The sequence below is a fragment of the Hemicordylus capensis genome, chromosome 6 (genome assembly GCF_027244095.1).
Source record: "Hemicordylus capensis ecotype Gifberg chromosome 6, rHemCap1.1.pri, whole genome shotgun sequence".
Classification (NCBI taxonomy): Eukaryota; Metazoa; Chordata; class Lepidosauria; order Squamata; family Cordylidae; genus Hemicordylus; species Hemicordylus capensis.
In genome coordinates this window covers 28,560,861-28,584,995 of record NC_069662.1, presented here as the reverse complement: position 1 = coordinate 28,584,995, position 24,135 = coordinate 28,560,861, and the positions used below count along the sequence as shown (strand labels likewise).

General features: G+C 43.3%; 1 protein-coding gene across 1 annotated transcript; it reads right to left on the bottom strand.

Annotated features, from left to right (window-relative positions):
• Positions 1–548: 548 nt before the first annotated feature.
• On the bottom strand, positions 549–21,621 carry LOC128331052 (uncharacterized). Its single transcript, XM_053264415.1, has 7 exons — positions 21,357–21,621; positions 19,370–19,443; positions 17,622–17,802; positions 14,977–15,051; positions 11,910–12,200; positions 2,438–2,476; positions 549–1,133 (listed from the first exon to the last, which is right to left on the bottom strand). Exons 1-7 carry the CDS (start codon positions 21,619–21,621, stop codon positions 1,015–1,017), a joined length of 1,044 nt encoding a protein of 347 aa, XP_053120390.1. The 3' UTR covers positions 549–1,014.
• Positions 21,622–24,135: the final 2,514 nt, after the last annotated feature.

Here is a 24,135-nt window from a genome sequence, read left to right as displayed (position 1 = left end):
TGGCACAGATGTTAAGATGGGCACCTTAAACTGGAATTCCCATGATTTTTAGAACACGACTGAAAATGAAAACCATCTTAATTCTCATCTTAAACTGGAGGTTGTTTATTACCAAATATAGAATATGCTCCATGGGGGCAGACAGAAGAGAAGGTGCATCCTGACAGGGGGACAGAAAGGGAGATACATGAATGCACGGCAAAATGTGCCTGGGGGTGGTGGAAGGAAGAGAAATTACTGTATGTACCTTGAGGGGAGGGGAGACAAGATAAGATATGCCCTTGAGCAGGGGTTCCCAACCTGCGGCCCTCCAGATGTTGCCAAGCTACAATTCCCATCACCCCCAGCTGTGGCTCAGATGATGGGAATTGTAGTTCAGCAATGTCTGGAGGGCCGCAGTTGGGGAACCCCTACCCTAGAGGTTAGGTCGGAAGGAGGGCAGAAGAAGGGAGAAGAGCTCTTCGATGGGAAGGCAGGACAGCATTTGATATCAGCTGCTCAGGCCCAGAAACCTTGGGCTGCCCCTGAGTATCTGAGCACCCAGCGTTTCTTATTCGCTGAATGACAATTCCCTTAACATTGACAAATGAATTTATTTCCAGCATTATCAAACCAAGATTCTTTTCCAGACATACTAAAGGAGGTTATTCTTGTAAGTATGATCAGGTGAACTCCATACATCAAACAAGATCTGAGACAGATGTAAATTGATGGTCAACATTTTGATTCGCAGAGGGAGCATATTCTGATCTGAGCATCTGGGGACATAACAGAGTTTCCCCCTTCATCTCCATTTGCTTCTGCCTTGGTTAACACATAGTAGTGAGTAGCTCTTGAGCATATTTAGGGACTTGGAGCTATTTTGGGGACCAAAGAGGAAGCCATCAGAGGCAAGAGACTGAGGCTGCAGACCACCAGTTGACAAACTGTGCCATTGGTGAATGAGTAGGTAAGCAAGAAGCATGATCAATCCAGGACAGGAGCCAAGTTGTACTTTCAGGGCAGGTCTGTTGTTCAGACTAAGAAGCAGCTTCCTTTCTTCAAGAAGAAATTGAAGATTGGTGCTGAGAACAGCAGGAGAAGCACCACTGCAGAGCGAAGAATCCAAATGTAGAGTGGCATCATATGGTTGCCTGGATAAGAGAGAAAGAGTAGGATGCATACTGTATGTACGTGGCAATGCATAGCCACCTCCTGTTGAACACTATCTTACATGCCCACAAGATGCCGCACTGTCCCAGAGCAGTGTGAATTCTTTTTTAAAAGGCCACTGTCACACTGGCTGATAATTTTGGAGGTGATGATTAATTATAGATATGAGGAGGTAAGGGTTAAGGATGCATGCCATCATGCTGGAAAATATTCAAGTTGGAAAAAAGCATACTATAGGTTAGGTTTCACAACTGGGGGAAAGGAAAAAAGACAACTTTTCCCTTTACCATTCTTCAGAAACCTACCCCTGGGGTACAGAGGATTACATCACTCTAGGTCCCAGCAGACAGCCAGTCCCAAGCATAATTTCAGCAGCACGGAAGTAGGTTTCAGCAGGATGGGAAAGAGAAATTGAATCTTTTACCCAAATCTCTCTCTCTCTCCCCCCTGCCCATCCCATATCTATCAGATTGGAAGCGAAACCAAACACAAAGTAGTCCCTGCATACCCAAGGAATTCCTCATGCACACAGAAGTATATTAGTTTGTAGCGCAAAAGAAAATATTTTTAAATGCTAAGAAATGGCAGCAAAACAACTGAGGATAATTGACTTCTACCGAATGCTGATGATATCAGTTTTAAAAAGATTAGCGGGGGGGGGGGGGTGCTGTTCTGCTTGATTTCTGTCTTTGCTCATTTTTGGAGTGTCCATACACTCTTGCAGAAAGGCAACACTAAAAGCAATCCATATGTTTACTTCCAATAACGTTATGCTTCCCCCACCCCCACCCCACTTCACCAGCATTCCAAAAATTCTTTTTTCGTGCTGGAAAGCAAAAAGCTTCAGGCATAATGTAAACCACCCTGAACCACTTTAGGAAAGCTGGTATATAATTTGAATGGCCAAATGAATATCAGAAACATTGAAAAATAACAGATTAGAACTCAGGCGATCCACTCATCCCTAGTACATGGGAAAACAGAATTAAAACTGAGCATACATAGAATTGGCATCTCAGCAATCAAAACCACTCGATGCCAGGTAACATTTTCACTCACCAGTACTGGTGATGCTCTAACTGAACAAGTCATGATTGCCTGGACATTGAAAAAAACAGTGGCACTATCCAATACTATTAGAAGACCTTTATAATTACAGGCTTAAATACTTGTCTCTCAGAAGAATGAACTGAAATGGCAAAACAATTACATCTATCTGACCATATGTGCTGCAACAGATCAAGGTTACTTGGCTACTCATGGATGGACAAATATTTTTACTCACCAGTACTGCTGATGCTATCATTGGGCAGTTCTTTATTATCTGGATAGGAAATAAGCATTGAGAGTATGAGAACAACCTGGCTTAACAGTAGGCTATAAACAACAGAGGAATAAGCATTTCCACAAAAACTCTGTCTCATCAGATAAGCTCTCAAAATTTTATTGTGGACTTAGTTGAGAACCTTGGGTGATCCATCACATTTTCTACATCACATGAAGACTCTCTCCCTTGGTTTATCCCTGCTTCCTCAGACAAGTGATGAACTGCAGGATACCTGAGGATGTGGCCAAGGAGCATGTTAGTCAAGGGGACGTGGCTAGCCAGCATGCTCCCATTCCGCCTCTGCCTGGGTGGACTCAGTGTACCTAGTTTTGAAACACCTGGAAAGGATTACAGTCCCCTGTGACATTGGCAAGAAAAGGCATTCAGCAAGAGATGAGCCAGCACTAACCATTCCAAATATTTAATTGGAGTATTTAACTCTGTATAAGGCTCCTTCCTTCCTTCCTTCCTTCCTTCCTTCCTTCCTTCCTTCCTTCCTTCCATGCTCAATTAATTTATTTAAAATATGTATAGTATTTGTGGAAATGAAAAGGGCTTTTGCAGGGAGGGAAAATAAGCAAAAATCTCTTCCCAATCCCTATCCCCACACACTGGGCTGTGTGGCAACCCTACAGAATAGTTACTGTCCTGGCTCCCCACAATGACTGAGCCGTTCTTACTTCCTCATATTGCTGGGCAGCACATGGGCAACTTTTACAGAAAACAGCTGATTTTGCTTGTAGGAAGGTTAAACCTCATCTTCTACTAGGCTGCAGTCTCAGTGCAGACTGGGAGAATCCACAAGTCCTTTCAGTAAAGAGATATTGCTGGTCTTAAACATGCAGTGCAAAAATGCTATTCACATAATGAGTGGCTTGGCCCTAACCTAGTGGTCATCACTAGGGGTGTGCACAAAACCAGGTTGCCTGGTTCAGTTCAAGTCCAAACCAAACTTGAACTGGACTGGGCATGTTCGGTTTTGGCACCCCCATAAACACCCCCCCCAGTTTGGTTTGGTCCAGGTGGGTTGAGATTTAAAAACAAAACAAAACGGGTGATAGGGGCATATACAGAGGCTGGCAGGGGGCTCTGGAGGTTCCCCCTCCCCTCACCAGCCTCCATATATGCCCGAATCACCCAGTTCGGGTGGTCTTCAGCCCTTTCTGGGCCTGCCCTGAGTTACAGTGGCCATTTTGGAAGCCGCCACACATGCCCAATGGGCCTCTGCAAGGCCTGGCATGATCCAGTCATTCAGAGGCCCAATGAATATGTGCGGTGGCCTCCAAAATGGCCACCGCAATGCAGGGCAGTCCTGGAACAGGCCAAAGACCACCTGAATTAGGTGATTGGGACATATATGGAAGCTGTGGGGGGGGGGGGCGTCCAGAGACTCACTGCAGCTGCAGCAGTGCCCCCTGGAGTGGGTGAGTACATTTAAAAAAAATTAACTTAGAACCCCCCGAACAGGCCAGGCGGGTTGGTTCAATATCAGCCCGAATTGGGGCGAGGGGTTTGGTCTGATTTCGAGCCATCAAACCGAACCGGTTTGAAGTCAAACAGGTTCAGTTCCAAACCTGTCCACACTTCCCTAGTCATCACTCCTTATGGTACTGAATGGAATGACTCCCATGGGGGTCATGGAGATTCCTCAGATGAAGACCCAGAGCAGGGGGAGCAAGCTGAAACTCTGGTCAACTCAGCAGAGCCAGAGCTGACAGGCCTGTAGGCCCCTCTGCCTCCTTCCCTCCCTCCTCCTGATGAAGCCTCCGAGGCCACTGAAGTCGAGGTCCCTGCCCCAGATCCCCAAGAGCAACGTTTGGCCAGAATACAGGCTCAGAGGGAGGAACACCACAGGTCATAGAGGCTGGCCAGAAGGAACAAGTGTTCCAGCTCTGATCCAGCTGCATCTCTCTGACAAGGTCCAGCTGCAGTGATGGGGCGCGACTCTCAGCACACTGCCTATTTAGAGCGGCCTGAAAGCTGGGTCTGTGCTGGAAACAATGTCCATGGTGACTAGCCCTTACTGTGGAGCAACCTTGACCTGGAAATCCAGACCTGTTTGTTGTGACTGACGACGGTTCGTGTTCACCCCTGATCCTGATGACTGTGGAATCCCTGGTACTGACTTCTTGCAACATTTTGTGAATACGCTTTGTCTCTGTTCCTGTCTGTTGGCTCTCCCTTCCCCTCTGAAAAGAGTGGCTTTGCAGCTGCTGGGCAGTCGGCCAACGCAGTTCATTACACTGAATTCCATATACTAATTGTACATTGTACGAAGAAGAACTTCCATTACTGTTTCAGTAAGCAAGAAGTCAATTTCCCTGCCATGTGCCAGAATTAGCTTGCAGGGAGGTGGGGTTGTTCCTGGGGGCCTGGGAAGTGAAGACAGAGTGGCACACCACCTGTTGTAGCCACATGTTTAGTGGCTACCAATCAGGAGCAGGCTGGAAGCTACCTGTAAATGCTTCCCCGTCCGCTCTCTTCCTTCAGTCCAGGCAGTTTTGGCATGGAGCGAGGAGCTGTGGTTTCACTCGCTTTGCTCAGTGTGGGCCTTAGCCTGTGGTTTTGGCTGCTGTCCCTTCGGGCATGGGCCCAGTCTTAGGAAGCTGCTTTCTGTGAGTGCTCACAAGCACCGTAGTTTCGGCTGCTTCTTCAAAGGTGGCATTCCCTGTTCTGCAGAGGCAGTGCTCCATGTGGCTCATCAGCCAGTGTTATCCCCCCTGCACTTCATAGTTTCACTGGTGCATACACTTGTGATGCCTCCTGTGTTTCTGGAGGGGGTGTCAGCGACTTTCCTTTGCTCCCCCCGCCCATTTTCTTCTTACTGTGTTCTTTCAGCACTGCAGGGGAGGGGTGTTACAATGTGCTGGGCTTGTGATAACTTCCCTTAGCCTGGTCAGTACCTTGAGTAGTGATTAGAATGTTGGACTAAGACCAAGATAGTCTGGTTCTGGGGCACTTTCACTTCTTGGGTGCCAGTGTCTGTTCTTTGTTTGGAGTTCTTTGCTAGTATGCCTCCTAAGAAAGGTTCTGGCAAGGGAAAGGGTAAAGGGAAACCCCCTGCATCCAAGCACCCACCCAAGCGGCCACAACCTGAGCTCTCATCTTCTTCATCTGAGGATGAGTAGGATTTGGCTATAACATGTATTTTGTCATCTAAATAATATCTATTTTGTCACACCTCCCTGCTTTGCAAAAGTGCAAGAGGCTTCAAGGGGCAGGACGGCCTGGGTGCAAGCGGCATGGCACTCGGGGTAATACTAAATCACAATTATTGCAGGAGTTGCTGGGTCTTTTGGATGTGCTGGGAAAGCATGACGACTCACAGGACCTTCCTCAGCATCCTGTGGAGCGGCCACAATGTCTGATTGCACCAGCAGGAACAGCTCCACCAAACGTAGCTGATGAGGACATGGGCCCAGCAGCAGATGAGTTTGATTGGTCTTCTTCTTTGCCATGGAGACCAGTAACTAGTGTGTGTGTGTGTGGTGGGGTCCTTTCCATGCCCCTTTATCCAGCTTATCCTTTTCCCATGTGGTCCACTCCCCAGAATCAGCCTGCTGCAACTGCTGTGCTTCCACAACTTAGCCCATGTGAAAAGAAGTAGCAGCCTGCTTCTTCAGCAGGGCAGGAGCCATCAACTAATGAAGTTACTACACCCACTTATTCAGAGCACATTGAACACCAGCTTTATGGGGACGTGTCCATGCCATTGGGGGATCATCTGTAATTGTCAACTAAGGACAATTTTTTGAAAAATGAAAATATTGAACTTTTTTCTCTTTTGTTTGCTGATTGTTTTTGTTGATAAGGGGGATGACAAAGACAAAGACAAAATGAAAAATAAAACTGTTGATAGGAACTGGTCTAATTGGTTGGTTGGGTTTTTAATATATATGAGAGTTGTTTTACAGAAACAACCTGGCCAGGGCCTTCCATGGTGAAGTACCTAGACATCATTTATCATGCATTCTCTTAATTTAGAGGCCCAGCTTGGGCATGCAATGATGAGACTTTCCACATATGTGTGGCATTAAACCACATCTGGTTCAAGGCGACTATTGTGAGACTGATAATCTTTTGATCAAATCTAGGGTTGTGCATTTTGTATTTTCTGTGTTTCAATTTGGGCTGAATCTGAAACACCCCCAATTCAGATTTTGTCTAAAAATAAACCTTCCAAAACACCCCAATTTCAATTTGGATCCAAATTAATCTGAATCTGAATTAATTTGGATTAAAAAAATTGTTCAAGTAGCCAGAAGAGTGGGTGGGGGTTGTAGTGCCCAATGAGTGAAAGCTACCACAAACATTTCAAAGGAACTGGGCAAAAGGCTGATTTTTGGTGAATTTTGGAAGTTTGCACATCTTTGCACATCTTTCAGATTTTCCCCATAGGGAATTCATTCATTCATTCTAATGAATGAATAATGGAGGTTTCAGCAAAAGTATAGCTTCATGCGGCAGGGTAGGGAAGGGGTGGCCCAGAGCAGAGTGTGGTTGGTTGTAGTGCTCAATGGGGGCAAGGAAGCTACCACAATTATTTCAAGGGAATTGGGCAAAGGACTGATTTTTAAGGAATTAATGAAGTTTAAGTTTTTTTTTCCCATAGGGAATAATGGAAGTTTCAGCAGCCCCATAACTGCACTTGGGGGGCACTGGGGTAGCCCAGAGCGAGTGATGGTGTAGTGCACATAGGGTGCCAACCACCCCCATGGGTTGCCAACCCATGAAGTATAGGGTTTTGTTGTTCTAGAGTTGTTCTGAGTGTAGATTCTCTGGTAGCATATGAGAGTGGATTCATGGTTTGTCATTGAAAATCTCATATGCTACCCGAGAATCTACACTCAACACCTTAGAAACAACAAAACCCAGTACCCCAATGGGTTAGCAACCCATGGGGGCAGTAGGCACCCTGTGTGCACTACACCACCACTTGCTCTGGGACACCCCAGCACCCCCCAAGTACAATTATGGGGCTGCTGAAACCACCATTATTCCCTATGGGGAAAAAGCTTAAAGACACCCAAACTTCAACAAATCCCAAAAATGAGCCCTTTGCCAAATGCCTTTGAAATCTGGGTGGTGACAGGCATCCATGGGGACACTACCACCTGACCCACTCTTCCAGCCCTGAAGCCCCCTTTCTGCTCTGAATCTGCCCAAAAGGACCTAACATCACACATCATCAACAACAACAGAGCTTTGCTGGAAACCAGGTTTCCAAAGCAAGATCACACAGATGCAGCAGACTAGGCCCTAGGGCCAAAACCAGTGCTCTGCCCTCCCTCCCACAAGCATTTGTGTGTGTGTGTGTCCACAAGCAACAGAGACACAGCTACATCTGTGGCACCTGGCCATAAAAGGGGGTTAAGTAAGGAAGGGTGCAAGCAACAGCAACATTCTGCCAGTGGAACAGCCAGGTTTGGCCCTCCTCCCACCTACCCAAGTAGAAGAGTGATTATCCTGACAATTGCATACAACATTTGGTGCATTCTTTGACTTTTCTGCAACAGATTGGAGCTTGTGGCACCACACAACCTATTTGATCAAGTTTGAATAAAAATGATGATGCTAGAAGTCACAATATGACCCAATTTTCATTGCAAAGAAGTCCAGAGAGAGAGTGAGAAAGAACCACCAGGATGCCCATCCATGAGGTCCCAAAATACAGCACAACAGCAACCATCCAAGGCAGGCATTTGAATTGCATAATATATATACATTGTAACTAAATAGGGAGCAGTAAGGGAACAGAGAGTCACAATAGCAGACACAATATAACTATGGATTGAACAGAATAGATACAATTATCTGGGGGGGAGACAGATATTTTTTTAAAAAACAAATCACAAAGCTACACTACCTTTAACCACCTACTAGTACGGGGAAGGGGATCCCTCCCACACAGAATCCCTGTTTAAACGTCTTCTAAACTAAACACCACCACACAACTTTTTAAATGCAATTGCAACCCCAAACCTCCTTAAACCTCCCCACTCACTCAGTCTATGGCACTGGTGGCTGGTACAGACAGACACGGCAGGCACAGACAGACACAGCAGGCACAGTCAGGCAGAGATTCTCTCAAGGGGGTGAAAAAAAATTCTCCTGGGGGGAAAAAGCAATGCAGCAGATAAATCCATTCCCAGGCTGGCATGCAGTAGACATAGCAGGCTAAGTTGTAGCCTGGGCTCTGGCTGGCAACAAGGCAGGCTAGGCAGGCATGGCATCATCATGGCAGCTATTCTCTCAAGGGGGTTAAAAAAATTCTTTCTGGAACATAAAAGCAATGCAGCAGATAAATCCATTTTCCCAGGCTAGCATAGCCAACCATAGCAGGCTGGCAGGCTGGGCTCATGCTGGCAGCCTGGCAACAAGGCAGCATGGCATCATGAAAACATTAGTTGAGACATACAATGCAAACTAGTTCTCTCTCTCTCTCTCTCTCTCTCTCTCTCTCTCTCATGAGGCAGAAAGGCAGAGAATGGCGACTGAGTAACTAACTAACTTGTTGAATGAATTGAACCAAACTCTCTCCTTCAACTTCACCCCACCCTTACAACTCCTTCGACATTATCAAAGCAAGCAGCACAAAGTGGAAGCTTAAGTTGGCAATGGCTACTCTTCAGGTTAATCAGAATTTCTTAGTACACAATTGCATTACAATACAACACACTCTTAACTAAATCATTCATGCCAATGGAAATGTCTGGCCTAAGGGAAGCTGTGTGAGCTTTTTGCATATCTTATCTTCTGCTAATCCTTTTGACAAACAGTTTCTGGAGTGGAGAGACCAAAAGAACAATTCTCATGCAATGCTGAAATGGAGGTCCAAAGTTTTTCTGAAGAACAAAACATTCGGGTCTGAAATAGGGTCATTTCAATTTGATTACAAAAACTTTCATTTTTAAATATCTCATTTTGATTTGCGTACAAACTGTCCCAAAATGCCATTTTTGGACACAAAACATTTTGTGGCCGAATCAAAATGCACAAGACTAATCAAATCTCCAGGCATACCAGCATATAACCATGCAGCTGGGCAGGGGGTTCAACCCCGCCTGCTTTGTTGGGAATTTGGTTCCTTTGGGACTTGCTCCCTGGTTCCGCCATGCCTGTTCCCTCTGAGGTGGCCCCCATTCTTTTGGTATTTGTTCAAGGGAGTGTGGGTTCAAAGAGGAGTTCCCGGGAGCAACAGAGTGATAAGAAGGGGGGCAACAGTCAAACTCTGCCATCCGTTAAAGTGTCTAAGCCTAATTGATCAGTACAATATGTGGAATCTTTTGCATAGCTATCCTAACTGCTGTGATGCAGCATATATTTTGAGTGGTATCACTGCAGATTTTCATATTCTTTTTGAAGGTGACAGGGTACCTTGTCATGCAAATAACCTCAAATCAGTACAGGGATGACAGTATATTGTCCAAGCTAAAATTCAGAATGAGCTTGACGAACAAAGGGTCCTGGTCCAATTGCCACACCCCCATTAACTCATTTACAGTTATCCCCACTTGGAATTTTGCCCGAGAAGCCTCCTGGGGAACATCACCTCATCCATCATTTGTCCTTTCCCAAAGTCAGCTCTGTTAATGATTCTACTCCACACCAACTGTGCACCATTAGGTACCCATCTTTTGATACCACTATTGAGACGGCGTATAGTCAAAGAAATGGGATTTTGAAGGTTAAGTGCAATATTAAGTCAACTTTCTGGCTACTCTCAGTTCACCCTGATGACTTTGACCTCCTGGGTGTTGCTTTTGAGGAGGCCTGGTATATGGACCGTGGTCTTCCTATGGGCTGCTCAATTTCTCATGTGGCATTTGCGTGCACTATGCTCAAATGGGCTGTTCAGGCATGCTCTGGTACAGTTGTTCATTTTTTAGATGACTTTTTTTTTCACGGGCCTAGGGGATTCCAACCAATGTACACAGTTGATGCACATATTTCAGGCTTTGGCAGCAGCACTGAACATTCCTTTGACGCATGAGAAAACCAAGAGTCCAACATGGTGTCTTTCCTTGTTTGGCATTGAAATTGACACTGTAACTCAGCTGTGCCACCTACCTTGCCATCCATCTTAGAGCTTTTCATTCAGCAAGAAAGGTTACATTGTACAAGCTGCAGGTAATCATCAGCCATCTAGATTTTGCATGCAAGGTGATTGCACTTGGGGGGACCTTTTTTAGTGCCTTTATGATGCTACAAGGGGCATCAGGGCTCCTCATCACCATCTGCAGGTTACCAGGAAGATCAGGGAGGACATTGCAGTTTGGCTACAGTTTTTGACTAGATTCAATGGTTCTTCTTTTTGGAGGACCAAACTTTTGCTTGAGGCTGAGCTCCAGGTCTTCTCTGATACTTCTGGTGCCCTACGTGTTTGCCTTCTTTTTCCACGGTCATTGGTGTCCTGAACCTAGGCTGGCAGCCCAGTTTGACCAGGGTGTGTACTGTGATTTGACCTTTTTGGCAGCCTTGTTGGCTGACGGAGGGAGTTGGTTGGCGGGGGGGGAGCCGCCACCACCACCACTGCCTCCTGTTCTCCTCTGGCTGCTCCATCCTGCAGCTGGAACTGGAGGAGGTCCGGCCAGCATGGGGTGGGGAGGAGGCATGGTGCGGCACGGTGGCAACCCAGCCAGGGAGAGGGGGAAAGCGTGGCAATGCTTCCCAGGAGAGCAAATGGGGTGCTGGGCAGTTGGGTGGCAGTGCTGGGAGCAGCAGAGACTGTGCACACACCAGAAACTGCTGCCTAGGGCATGGAGGTTGGTGCGCACTCACATGCACACCTTAGAGGGAACAGTGGTGGTGACCCAGACAATCCTTCCTCAACACTGCCCTTGTGTGGTATGATATGTCAGATGCTTGATGGCAACTAGCAACCTCCGAGACTCACTGCTTTGCCCTTTGGTGGGATTGTCACTGTCACTAGGCAGCTGGATTTCATAGAAGGAATTGCTCACACTCAGTATAGGAGTTAATTGTTTGCCTTGCTGCAATTATTATAAGTTATTAAAGTGGCCCTAGTTTAATCTATCACTTGTATTTTGTTGAGCATTGCTTGAACCATATAGAAATGCTTTTGATAGATAAATTCTATGTGGCAATGGAAAGTAGCAGTAGCCTTTAAAAAATTCAGCCATTCCAACCACACGACACAATCCTAAACCTAAAATCAGAAGATTAAATCTAAAACCACAAGCATGGGAAAGAGTGTGAAACTGCCAAATTTCATTGCCCAGTTGTGCACTCTACAGATTTTCTCACAAATGTTCTAACTTGTTTGAAATTCAGCACTGAGATACCAACAGAGTGCTAAGAAGTCACCCTTCCTTTATGAAACAATAACCTGTTTAAATCCTAAAATGCCCAATTCCAGGAAATGGCAGCTCATGATCCCTTCCCACACTGATAATTCATACAGACTTACTTGGCAGGACCATCAGTTTTTGAGCAACACTGAGGGCAGATGTCTTCTCTTGGTTATTTCCATACTTGTTTTGATACCCACAGGAATATTGGCCTGCACTCTCCTGTGAGATATGGAGTATGTACGTATGAGTATTGGATGTTGCTTTGCGAGATGAGATGGGATGTCCATTTTTACAGATAAAAAATCTGGTCACCAACAAGTTTTGAGGAGCTATACATAGCAGTGAGACCGATTCTTCCTCTTGAACAGAAGCTTTATTCAGGAAAATTGAAGGAGCAGGAAGTTCACCTAGAAATTTACATGGAAAGAATGTTAAGACATAGCGAAAGCGAGTACTTTAATATTGTGAAGGATTACAAGGAATTATGGCCTGAACTCTCATGTTTTTGTCCTGTGCAATGCAACTATCAGTCAAAACGTGGCTTGATTTACCCAACTGAGAAGGAAAAAATAATAAAACTTCATGTTCAGTTTTCTACAACTCAGTCTTACAATTAAGAATATTAAAGAAGCTATGGGCCCTGTGATGTTTCAGTCACTATCCCATCAAAGTATTGTCTAAAAGTGCACTTTTTACTAACACAGATATTGGGATATGGACAATTCCTATTGCATTGCATGAGAAAATGAAAGTACTGAGCAATTACAGTGCTAGGGATCAAAGAGACAGCACAAAATGCTCCTGGAATACTGTAAATGCACTTTATGTCTATAGATGCTTAGACCAGAATCTCTTGCTTCCATATCTTGTAGAGGGGAAGTATAGAGGCTGCAGTGCACACACAAGACCTTTCCTAGATTTCTAACAGAATGCATGTTCACTCTTCTCAAACATGTCTGCAAATTATTTTGTGGGGGGGGGTAATAGTACCCCAAGGATTAACCAACTGTTCCTCAAGTCTGAGCTGTAGATGAAGTTGCAGTACAATGAACACAAAGTTTTATGGCAGGGGGAGGGGGGCTCCTTTTCAAAAGGGGTACAATCCACCCCAATGTCAATCAAGGGTAAATTATGGGGTAGTAGGATAGGTTATCTCTATTAACTTTATCTCACTGGTTTGTTTTAATTCTGCTTCTTTTAATGGTATATTATTATTATATTATATTATATTATATTATATTATATTATATTATATTATATTATATTATATTATATTATTGTTCATAATGAATCCCTTTGAATGACGTGTTTGGAAAAGTGTTATTGTAAGTGGTAAACTGCTGATATGAATTATAATTAATACTAATTCTTCCATTCAAACTTAATCCAAATCAATGTAGCTATTTACACTGCTTAAAAAAATCTGCCTTCAAGGTAGGTCTCTGAGCCATGGGTATGTTCTGTCATCAAACAGGAGCATTTGAAAGAACCTTTCCCTTCCATTTCACTAAGATTTCTAAGTCATTCTTCATCCTCCCACATTGGCCCAGCTGCAGTGCCAGGACCATCATCATTATCAGGAGCATTTATATACCACTTCTCAACAACAAATGTTCACAAGTATTTTACATAGCAAAAGAAATAAAAGAATGGTTCCTCTCTCTCAAAGGACTCACAATCTAAAATTAAAACAAAAAGACACAAGGGAGACATTAGCGAACAGTCACTAGAAAAGATACTACTCGGATAAATGGGGATAATTGCTCTCCTCCTGCTAAATATAAGAGAACAGCCGCTTAAATGGTGCCTATTTGCCCAACTGGCAGTGCTAAATTAGCAGCTCCCAATCAGGAAGGGCTAGTCAAAATCAGGCTATACATGTGTAATGAAATAGGCATTCCCACAGAGAGAAAAACAGAGAAAGAACAGCAGACGATATAAACATTGCGGATGAGGCGCTTATGCATCTGATAACTTAAGTTTGGGGTGCGGGGACGTACCAACCTTTGACTTGCAATATTACTTTCATTTTGACAGAACAGAAAGATCCCTCAAATGTTAAATTCTATCATCCATTAGCTTTATTCAACCAAAACTTTAAGATAATGATGGCAAAGGGGTTATGTTCTATACTGCCAGATGCGACCATCCTGATCGTGCTAGTCCATTAAGGAATAGGAATGGATGCTGAAGAAGAAATATTAACCTAACAAATTAAGAAAATATGGACTAACAAACAGAGGGGTTTTCTTTTTTCTTTTCTTTCTTTCTTTCTTTTTTTGCCTGTTTGGATGCTAAAAGGCATTTGATAGGATAGACCACTTCTTTTTTTTTGATGTTATTCTAAAAATTATGGCTATTATGGAAGAATTCATTATTGCATTGCTATGTGATAAGAATGAGAAAGTCAGTTGACATAGAAATGATGCTATATCCAATAATATTCATGTTGAAAGAAGCACAAAGGAAAGCTGTCCCCTAGCATAGGCATGTCATGCTATTTTTATGGAGAGTCGGATAATAATTCATAACAACTTCCACAAAAGAAATGTGGAAGTAAATTGTGAAGAGGTAAAAAATGACAACAGCCTACATTCAGACTATCGAAATGTGGAGTATGATGACTTCCAGATATCGCACAGCACCATCACACATTCAGGGAGATTATTTGTGACCATTACGTTTCCCTCTGAAACCATCTGTGCCACCCAAAAATATGTCCCTCTGGGTTGTGCAGCACTCAAGGACATGTTTTCAGGTGGCACAGAGGGAAGGGGAGATCACTGAAAATCGCCTCTCCTCAGTACTGGTTTAATCTGGAAATCTTCACATTCCATGGAAATGTCCATAGTCTGGCTTTCAGCTAGCATATGTACAGGTAGATGATATTAAATTAGACATACTTTAGTTTCACTTACAATGGTTAAGGATTTTATTCAGGAACAGATGGAGGAGAGACTGCTTATAAAATTAACAAGGGGCAGACTAAATCTGTAAGGTTTCACTTATAAGAATAACAAAAATTAGATATAAAAGAACTATTTGGGGATCAGTGGAGTTCCAAGCCAGTAAGATATCTTATAATTGTATTAACCCTTAGTTGGAATCAAGGTCAATTGTAAACCATTTGGGAAGGGGGGGAAACATAAATTAATCTGTCCCATCTCTTGGTCTCAGACTCACCTGTAGAGTTGCAGAGCCCAAGGTCTGTGTCATCAACAGCTTTCCCCAAACACCAGTGAGTTGCAAACAAAGCACCTGCAATAACATGCACGCAGCACATTTCACTCAGTTGTTAATAAAGTAGATGCAAGGGTAGCAGTTATCACAAAGGAAGGTTTATAAGCTCCCTAAATCACTTTATTTTGCTTGGGCATATCCAGACTGTGTCAAGTGGTGTATAATTACCATGATAGTCCCAAATGTGGAACATAATGAATTCAGGAGCCAGTTCTATACTATACAGATATGCTTGCAAGAATTCTCTGTGCCAGAATATAGTATGGTCAGCCCTTACACAAAAATTCAGGTGGTTGCAGAAAAGGTTCTGTGTGCATTTTGTGTCTGAGCCATTTTGCTTTATGAATAGAGGATTCTGGTGTGTAAAACAGCAGTTTCTAGGCTGATCCTTGATGCATAATATTTTATTTATTTATTTATTTATTTATTTATTCATTCATTCATTCATTCATTCGATTTCTATACCACCCTTCCAAAAATGGCTCAGGGCGGTTTACACAGATAAATAATAAATAAATAAGATGGGTGCCTGTCCCCAAACGGCTCACAATCTAAAAGAAACATAAGATAGACACCAGCAACAGTCACTGGAGTTACTGTGCTGGGCGTGAATAGGGCCAATTACTCTCCCCCTGCTAAATAAAGAGAATCACCACGTTAAAAGGTGCCTCTTTGCCAAGTTAGCAGGGGTGACTTGGCAAATATAGATCCCAGGTTAACAATAAAATTGGGAAGGAAATGCTGCAGAATCCAGTGTTCCTTTGACATTTTCACAGAATGCTGTAGAGGTAACTCACTTCTTAGTTCAGATTTTGAAATGTATATTGAAAACCAGCTTGCCTCTTCACAGGGGCAAACACCTGAAATAGAAACTTTCAAGAACCCTCTAGCTGAGTTCACAGTTGTCACCCTCTCTCTCCATGTCTTTGTTGGATCCCTTTCTGAAATGGATTTGCAGCACATGAGTTGTAATTCAGAACCCTTTTCAAGTGTCCACCCACATTGTGTCTTTAGATAAGTGAAGATGACCACCTATAGACAACAAGCACAGCAGAACAACAGTCCTCAGATCTGCAAAGGGAAAGATTGTCTTTCACTTCAATGGAGGGTGTATGCTTTCCCTTTATTCCTGGGAATGATACTCTACTTCAGACTGCCGGCTGCCCAGAAACTACAGACCCATAGAAAAGGGTCTGATATTTAAGTCTGTCTGTCTATATACATGAGTGGGTTTTTAAAAAAAGTTGTTGATAGTATTACTGCCAGCTGTTAAATCTCACCATGAAGACCATTTAATCAAAATGGCAAGTTATCTAAACCAGTAAACAAACTTTGATGTAGGCGGAGAGTGTTAGTACCTAAAAGAAGTGAACAGATTCCAGGAAGTGTCCCTTGCTCATTCAGAAATTTCCAGAAATTCCAAAAATTGCATGTCATCATCATTGTTGAAACAGCATGAAATAAGTTCCTAAACATATCAAGCTTTCACACGCTAAACAATTCACCCATGTTTAAGGCAATATTTACTCACACAAGTTCTCACAGGAAATCTCCCAGAAACAGATCATGATCATCATTTAAAACACACACACAACAAAAGGCCTCATTGCTTTTCCCAACTCACAGAGAAGTCGGAACATGCTCATTGCGGAGGAGTAATTGGATGTCAGTCAGATATTTGTGCAGAAGCCCTGGGTCCTCTTTTCCCAGCCACTCTCTGTCAGGTCCTTGTATTTCACTCACAGAACATCCGGAAGTCATCAAGAACTTTGTAGCATGCATTTCTCTGTCCCCTCCCCCAGCACATACCATGTATCTGTGGCTGTAGTCAAACACATAAAATCTTAAAGTAGGGTCTTTCTAGTGAACCATTCTCTGTATCTTTGACTGACAGACACATTCCCTTAAAGAGGCCAATTGAGAGACAGCCAAATTCCCCACCCCTGACACAAACACAGCTAGTTCCTACTGTGTACATAAGAATCAGACACAAATGATGGTGGAAATATCCTTCTAAGAGTCTTTTCAGAGTGTGCTGGCTAGACCCACAATTCCATTCAATAAATGCAGCACTTTTCTTTCTGCTATCCTCCCCATGTGTTTCACTGTATGACAGGATGAACCCACAGCAGTGGGTTCACTCCACTATGCTGCCCAAGAACTCTTTAGGGTGATTTATAAAGAAATGGTCTCCAGTTCTGCCTTATACCATTTCTCACCCCTACACCACATGCTCCCTCCCCATCATGAGTGATGCATGTCATCTTCACATGTAGCCCAAAACAATTTAAAATAGCAATAAGAATTCAAACTCTGCTCAGTACCATTCCTATAAGATCTGTCCTCATAAGGAAGAAAAGAAACTTGACAAAACAGAGACTCTGTGTAATGTGGGTGGCTGGGATTTGAAAAACATGCTTTTTTTTAATCAAGATGTCTAGGTCATTTTCTGATACTTGTCTCTGCAGATGCAGTGACCATATGACAGAGAGAAAAGCAACTAGAGAAAATGCATCTGCAAAAGCTACATGGATTTTGTCAAGCATTCCTGCTGGCTGCGTGGGGAGCAGGGAGGCCTGAGTACTCACCCGGTCGTGGGGCCAAGAAGACAGAGGCAGTACAGCTCCTGGGTACAGGCAAAGCCAGCTGGGACCTTACATGGTTTCCAGGGAGAGTCAGGACACCCAGGAACCCACAGACCAGGATGGGCCAGCATGGCCCAGCAGGTTGCCTCCTGGTGGTGAAGAGTAGAAGGCAGGGCCTCCACAGCTGGCAAGACAGGCAACTGCTGAAGGAAGGAAGATGCAGGCAGCTACATTGGAGAGGGTGGAGTCAGGAGAGGGTGGTTGGGATTGCCCTGATTGCAGAGCTTTATTTAAGGTTTGGATGGCCAGGGATGAGAAGGTTTGGACAGGAGCAGTCTAACCCCTCTCCCTGACAGCTGGTAGTAGTAGTAGTAAGTAGTAGTAGTAGTAAGTAGTAGTAGTAGGTTTATTACAGTCCTTAGACCAGCTTAACATTTAAAATAATACATTTATAATTTACATAATATTCAAGTTGCTAATACAAGCTCTACGAAGTTTGGATGCAACAAAACAAAACTTGGCCACATTAATAGAGGTAACAGATTTAAAATTTGACAGCAAAAAATCCAAGTAAAATTGAACTGTATGGCCAGGATGATTCTTCAAGAAAGGAGCAATGAACTTAATACGAGCTTCCAAATAAAATGACAATACACAATAACATGAACAACTTACTCTATATCTCCTGAGCCACAAGGGCGACGACACAATGCATATGGAACTCGTTTATATTTCCCGTCTAGGAGTGCAGAGGGAAGGGCATTCAAACGTGCAAGGGTCAATGCTCTCCTAAACTTAGGTAAAAACACATGATCTAAATATTTAGCCAGTTTGTGACTGAAATTTTGGGAGCCTATATACATTCCCCTTGGTAGACGTGCACACTCCTCCTGCAAATTTATGTCCAATAGTCATTGCCTGACAAAACATATCGCCTGATCTAAACCCCTCCCTATAAGGTTTTCTTGGGACGTGCCCAGATGATGCAATTTCGTTTTCAGAGCTGTTTCCCATTTAGATGTAAAGCTGTCCAACTGGGAAGAAAACCAAATGCAGCCAGAATTTGATTATACAAAACCAGATTTTCATTTTCAAGGTGGTAACCGCAACCTCTCTACGAAGAGCCACGTTAGCTGTGCCTCTGGGCCTGACAGCTGGTGGAGGAACAGGGTGACAATTAACCCCCTCCCCAGCAGTGTTCCCTCTAAGGTGTGTGCATGTGCACGCGCTCACATGTTTTTTGATGTCTGCTCAGTCAATTTTAGATCCCGCTCAGGTTATGGCTCTCCATTCCACCCGAAGGCTCCATTCTGAATACATGTGTGCACACACTGCCTTGATACTGCCTCCCAGAACAAAATTCATTCTGCACACAGATGAAAAAAATTAGAGAGAACACTGCTCCCCAGCCCTTCTGAGGCCAATTCCACAGCCTGTGAACAGGAGCAGAGGAAGGGAGGCAGTTGGAGAATGTGATCCCAGGCAAATGTGTGACAAATTTATTAAGCTAAAATATCAGAAACACATGAAGAAAAACTAGTGGATACCTTAGAGCACATTTTAGACTATACCAGCATCAAAATGTTACTGAACCAGCCTAATTTTTATTTGGGGGTAGCTACTAGTTTTCGTCTCTGCTCCTGTTAATCTTGTTTGAAAATAATCATAATTACAGACTTGACTGTTTCTGTTCCTACTAGTTTTGATACAAATTCGGGACACCCAAAACTAAGGTAGCCATTTCTACGTACTTGGGCAGTTGCCTGAAAAGGACCTGAGTTTTCAGTTCCAACAGAAATGGAGGAGGTAGAAAGGGAAAACTGATCTGCACAAACATATCACAGGAATCATGGAGATGAGGATTAAGTATGGGGAGATATGTGCTGGAAGTTTAAAATCTTCTCTTCCTGAACTATCCCACACATCACTTGTGTCTCTTGCAGCTGGGAACTGTATGTTATTTCTTGTCAATATTTGAACTGAACATGTGGAAAGGGTTAAGCACATATAAACATATCTCCTTGCAAATGCCCTTGTCCTCCCCTATATGGGAATTCGGGTTTTTGGAAGGATGTGCAATTCAACTTCTAACATCATTGCAATGGTTGACCCCTGGGATCAGAGAGCCAATCTTAAAAGTCTGTGTATTGTATGCAGGCACCGTGAATTAACTGTTCCCAGTACTTCCCAGAACTTCACAGAGCTTGGAATGAAAAGGACTTCCTTGGAAGAGGAAGGGGAACCCAACGGCACACCCAAGTAATACTGGACAAGAAATTGACTTCTTTAGTTGTGACAGCTACTACAAAGGATACAAAACCCTTGGACTTGGCTCCCCTTATGTCATAGGACTAACCCCAGTTACCTTCTACAGGTAGACATCAGGAACATATCAAATTCAACAGAGAATCCATATGGAAGTTGTCATTAGAGGTCAGACCACTTACCTGGCAGCATGAGGCCCCCCTCAGCAAGCTGTGCTTCTGAAGCTGGGTCCTCTGAAGTGTTTCTATCATCAGACCCTCCACTGATGGATCCAGAAGGGCCAGGCACTGCAAGGCCTACTATAAAACCCACAGTTGCGGCTCGGAAGACGTCAATGCAACACCCATCTTTGCCTAGTTCCTTGTAGCCTTATCTACCTATGGACAGTTCCTTTCCTTTTTAAGCAGTTGTGGACCAAGACCAAACAGGGTCTGGTCCTGACTCATACCAACAACAAAACAGATAAAGTCAGGACAAAAACAATTTTCCTAAAGTGATGTCAAAAAACATATGCATTTTATTTCTCATATTTGGTCTAAATGTTGACATACCTCTATTCTGTCACATATAGCCTATATCACAATATAGAATTTAAAACAGCAACCCATATATAAACAATAATAAAGCAGGAAGATGTGCATCATTAAACCCTCAAAACATATGGGGATAAGAGTAAAGGAGTGAAAGACCTGCCCTTCAGAAGCAGGAGCCTTTTAAAAAAAACAGGAAGTAGGAATCCTGCCAAACACATTTCCACTTTAACCACATCATCCTCAGTGGCAAGATATGTTGTGTCAATGACTCTCCAGTTCAAACACATGTAGGCCTAGGACACTCTGATGGTAAAAATTCAAATAATATGCCATAACAAAACATCCGAACTAATACGGACGTATTACCTTAATTTTTATGCAGTTGAAGTAAGCCCACAAAAAAGTGAAATAAAAACTAACTTTCCAGAACTGATGCTAAATAATAAATACAACATTTCAGAACGTCCTATAAGAGCAACTATTCTAAATTACACATACACACACATACAATACGCCCCTAGCTTAAACAGCCATGTGGGCACGTGGCTTGCACACCACAGGGGCTGACAGCGGATATCTGGGGGAAGGTAGGCTGATTTCTGCCTTCCCCTGTGCCCATCCAACTGCACACGTGCATAGTCGTGTGAATGACTCCAACGTAAAATAAAACAGAAATTTCACTCGGCACTTGAGTTTCCTACAGCCCTTTCACATGACCAAAGATTCTGAGCTTTTTCTGTGTTCAAGGCTGTCCACCTATATTGACTTTTCATCAATACATTTTTCCCAAATTAGTTTGCTAAAAAACAAGAGAAATATTATACCTCTTTCCTGCTACAAGAGGTGGTGATGGCCACTAGCATGGATGGTTTTGAAGGGACTGAACAATGCCATGAATATATTCTACCTCCAGTTTAAAAGGCAGTATGCCTCAAAATACCAGTTGCAAGCGAGCAACGGTAGAAGAAGAGGGATGCCTTCAGCATGTGCGCTTCCCAGAGGCAGCTGGGACTGGAGCCAGATTTGACTTCTGGTGGAGTTTTCTGGGACTGACCAAGAAGCAGCTTCTTTTCTTCAAGAAGTAGTTGAAGATGGGTACTGAGATCAAGAGGAACAGCACCATTGCAGAGCGGAGAATCCAGACACAGAGTGGCATCATACAGCTGCCTGGATCTGAGAGAAAGTATAGGATGCTTTTGGTGCATTTAGTATAGGCAGGCAGGCAGGCAGACAGACAATCAGAGTTGAACACATTCAAATATGGAGTAAAAATTAATTTCTTTACAAATTGGTTCTCACCAAGAGAGCATAATAGGCTCTCCAGCTCTGGTTATTCTGGAAATAATAACAGTGAACAATCAGTTCAATTTTCAACCATAATTCTTCTCTGCACACATACTCATTGTGTGAAGTGCTTTAGAGGAGTGGCAATTTCTTCTGGGATGTCATGACCCAAGAATCTGAACATTTTCATATTTATGAATGAATGTATGTATATATGTGTCACATCATAGGAGGTTACCTATGGCCCCTTATGAAGAAAATTCTATGAGTTTTCTATGAGTTGAAAATTCTATGAGAAAATTCTTATGAAGAAAATTCTATTCTATGACTGAGTCTCTGCATCTAGTTCTGTTCATACATTTCACATTTATTACTGACTATATAATTCTATATTTAGATGCCATGACATGTCTATACCTACAAAGATTAGAATTGTTCAGACAATGGTTTTTCCATGACACTCTATGGATGAGAAAGCTGGACTTTGAAGAATAAGATAGAAAAAGTATTTTGAACAAAATTCAAAGCTTTTGAACTTTGGTGCTGGAGAAGACTTTTGAGGATACCATGGACATCCAGGAAAACAAACAAATGGATCATAGAACAAATCAATCCAGAATTTTCACTTGAGGCACAAATGACCAGGCTCAAACTATCATACTTCGGACACATTATGCAAAAACCCAGCTGCCTTGAGAAGTCCATAATGCTAGGGAAAGGTGAAGAAAAGTGAAGAGGACGGCCAGCAGCAAAGTGGACGAACTCAATTACGACAGCAATGAATGCACCACTGAGAGACCTTAAAGGCCAAGTTGAAGACAGAACATCCTGGAGAGAATCTATCTATGTGGTTGCTAAGAGTCGACACTGACTTGACAGCACTTAATCAACCAATCACTACAGTTCTCCTATTTGATTCATTGTTCTGTGCCTTTATGTTTTGTTAGCATTTTTCATCATATGGTTTATATATATTATCATGTTCAAATGAGTTCATAAGCTCCAATATAATTTATATTTACATTCATTTCTTGTTCCTTGTTTTGTTATGTTTATTGGATCTGCTAGATTATTTTTGTATTACTTATCAAGGGAACAGCCTGTGAGGTCCCCATCTGGTCCTCCATACCAGAATTGCTGACAGTCCACATGGCCAACTCCCAGGTGCATCTTCCAGAGGCTCTGACTTACCTCAGAAAGGCAAAATATTGCACCACCTCTTATTCTCACAGCCTCCTACTCTTTCTCCTGCAGCCCCTCCTTTTAGGTCCCACTCACCCTTGAGGAGGTAATGGCCCCACCCCACAACCATCACATACTCACCAGTGCTGCTTACGAAATCATCAGGCTGTTCTTCTGGATAGGGAATAAGAAGTGAAGATATCAGAACAAACAGGCTTACTGGTGGGCCATAAACAACAAAAGGATAAGCATTTCCACAAACTCTATGTCCCATCAGATGAGCTCTCAAAATGTTCTTGTGGACTTGGTAGAGAAACTTGGATAATCCAGGTTTCTATGTCACAGGAAGGATCCTTGCCTTGGTTTAGCCAAGCCCTCCTCAGAAAAGTGGGGTGTTTCTAAGGAGCATGTCAGTATGTTCCCATCTCCCCCACCATGGGTAAAGTGTAGGGTGTGCACAAATGGTTCATTCTGAACCAGTTCACCTCAAACTAGGACTGGTTTGGAGGTCTGAACCAAAACGGGCCCAGTTTGAGCAAACTGGTTCGAAACAGTGGGGAGCCACCGAGTAGGGGGCAACAAGAGAGTCCTTAACTGGCCGGTGCACCTGCTGGTGCCACTACTCTCTACCTCTCACCCCCTGGCATGGACCCAAGCACACTCCCCCTTCTTTACCCAGCTGCTTGCTCTATGGATTCCACTTTACAGGGAGGAATGGTTGTTTATCTATACGACTGCCAGAGAGCTCTTAGACTGCCCTTATCAGGCACCTATTCAAGGGGGTTCTGTTCTGAGCTAGTGTTGTGGATACCAAAACTGTGAATACCAAGACATTAAGTCAATGGGATCACGGGTGTTATGTTCCAAAGGGCACAGGAAATTGAAAAGAGTCACTCACTAGAAATTGCCAGGACTTGCCCTCCCAACTTTGGCTTCAGAATTCTCAGTGGGCAGACTCAGTTATTCATTCATTTGATTTCTATACCACCCTTCCAAAAATGGCTCAGGGCGGTTTACACAGAGAAATAATAAATAAATAAGATGGATCCCTGTCCCCAAAGGGCTCACAGTCTAAAAAGAAACATAAGATATACACCAGCAACAGTCACTGGAGGTACTGTGCTGGGGGTAGATAGGGCCTTATGCTCTTAGATAATTTTCCCTTAGTTGTTTTCCCTCTTATTGTGGAGACTTCAAAAAGTAATTACTCGAAAATCACTAGATTGATGTTCTGCAAACCAACAAAAGGCACC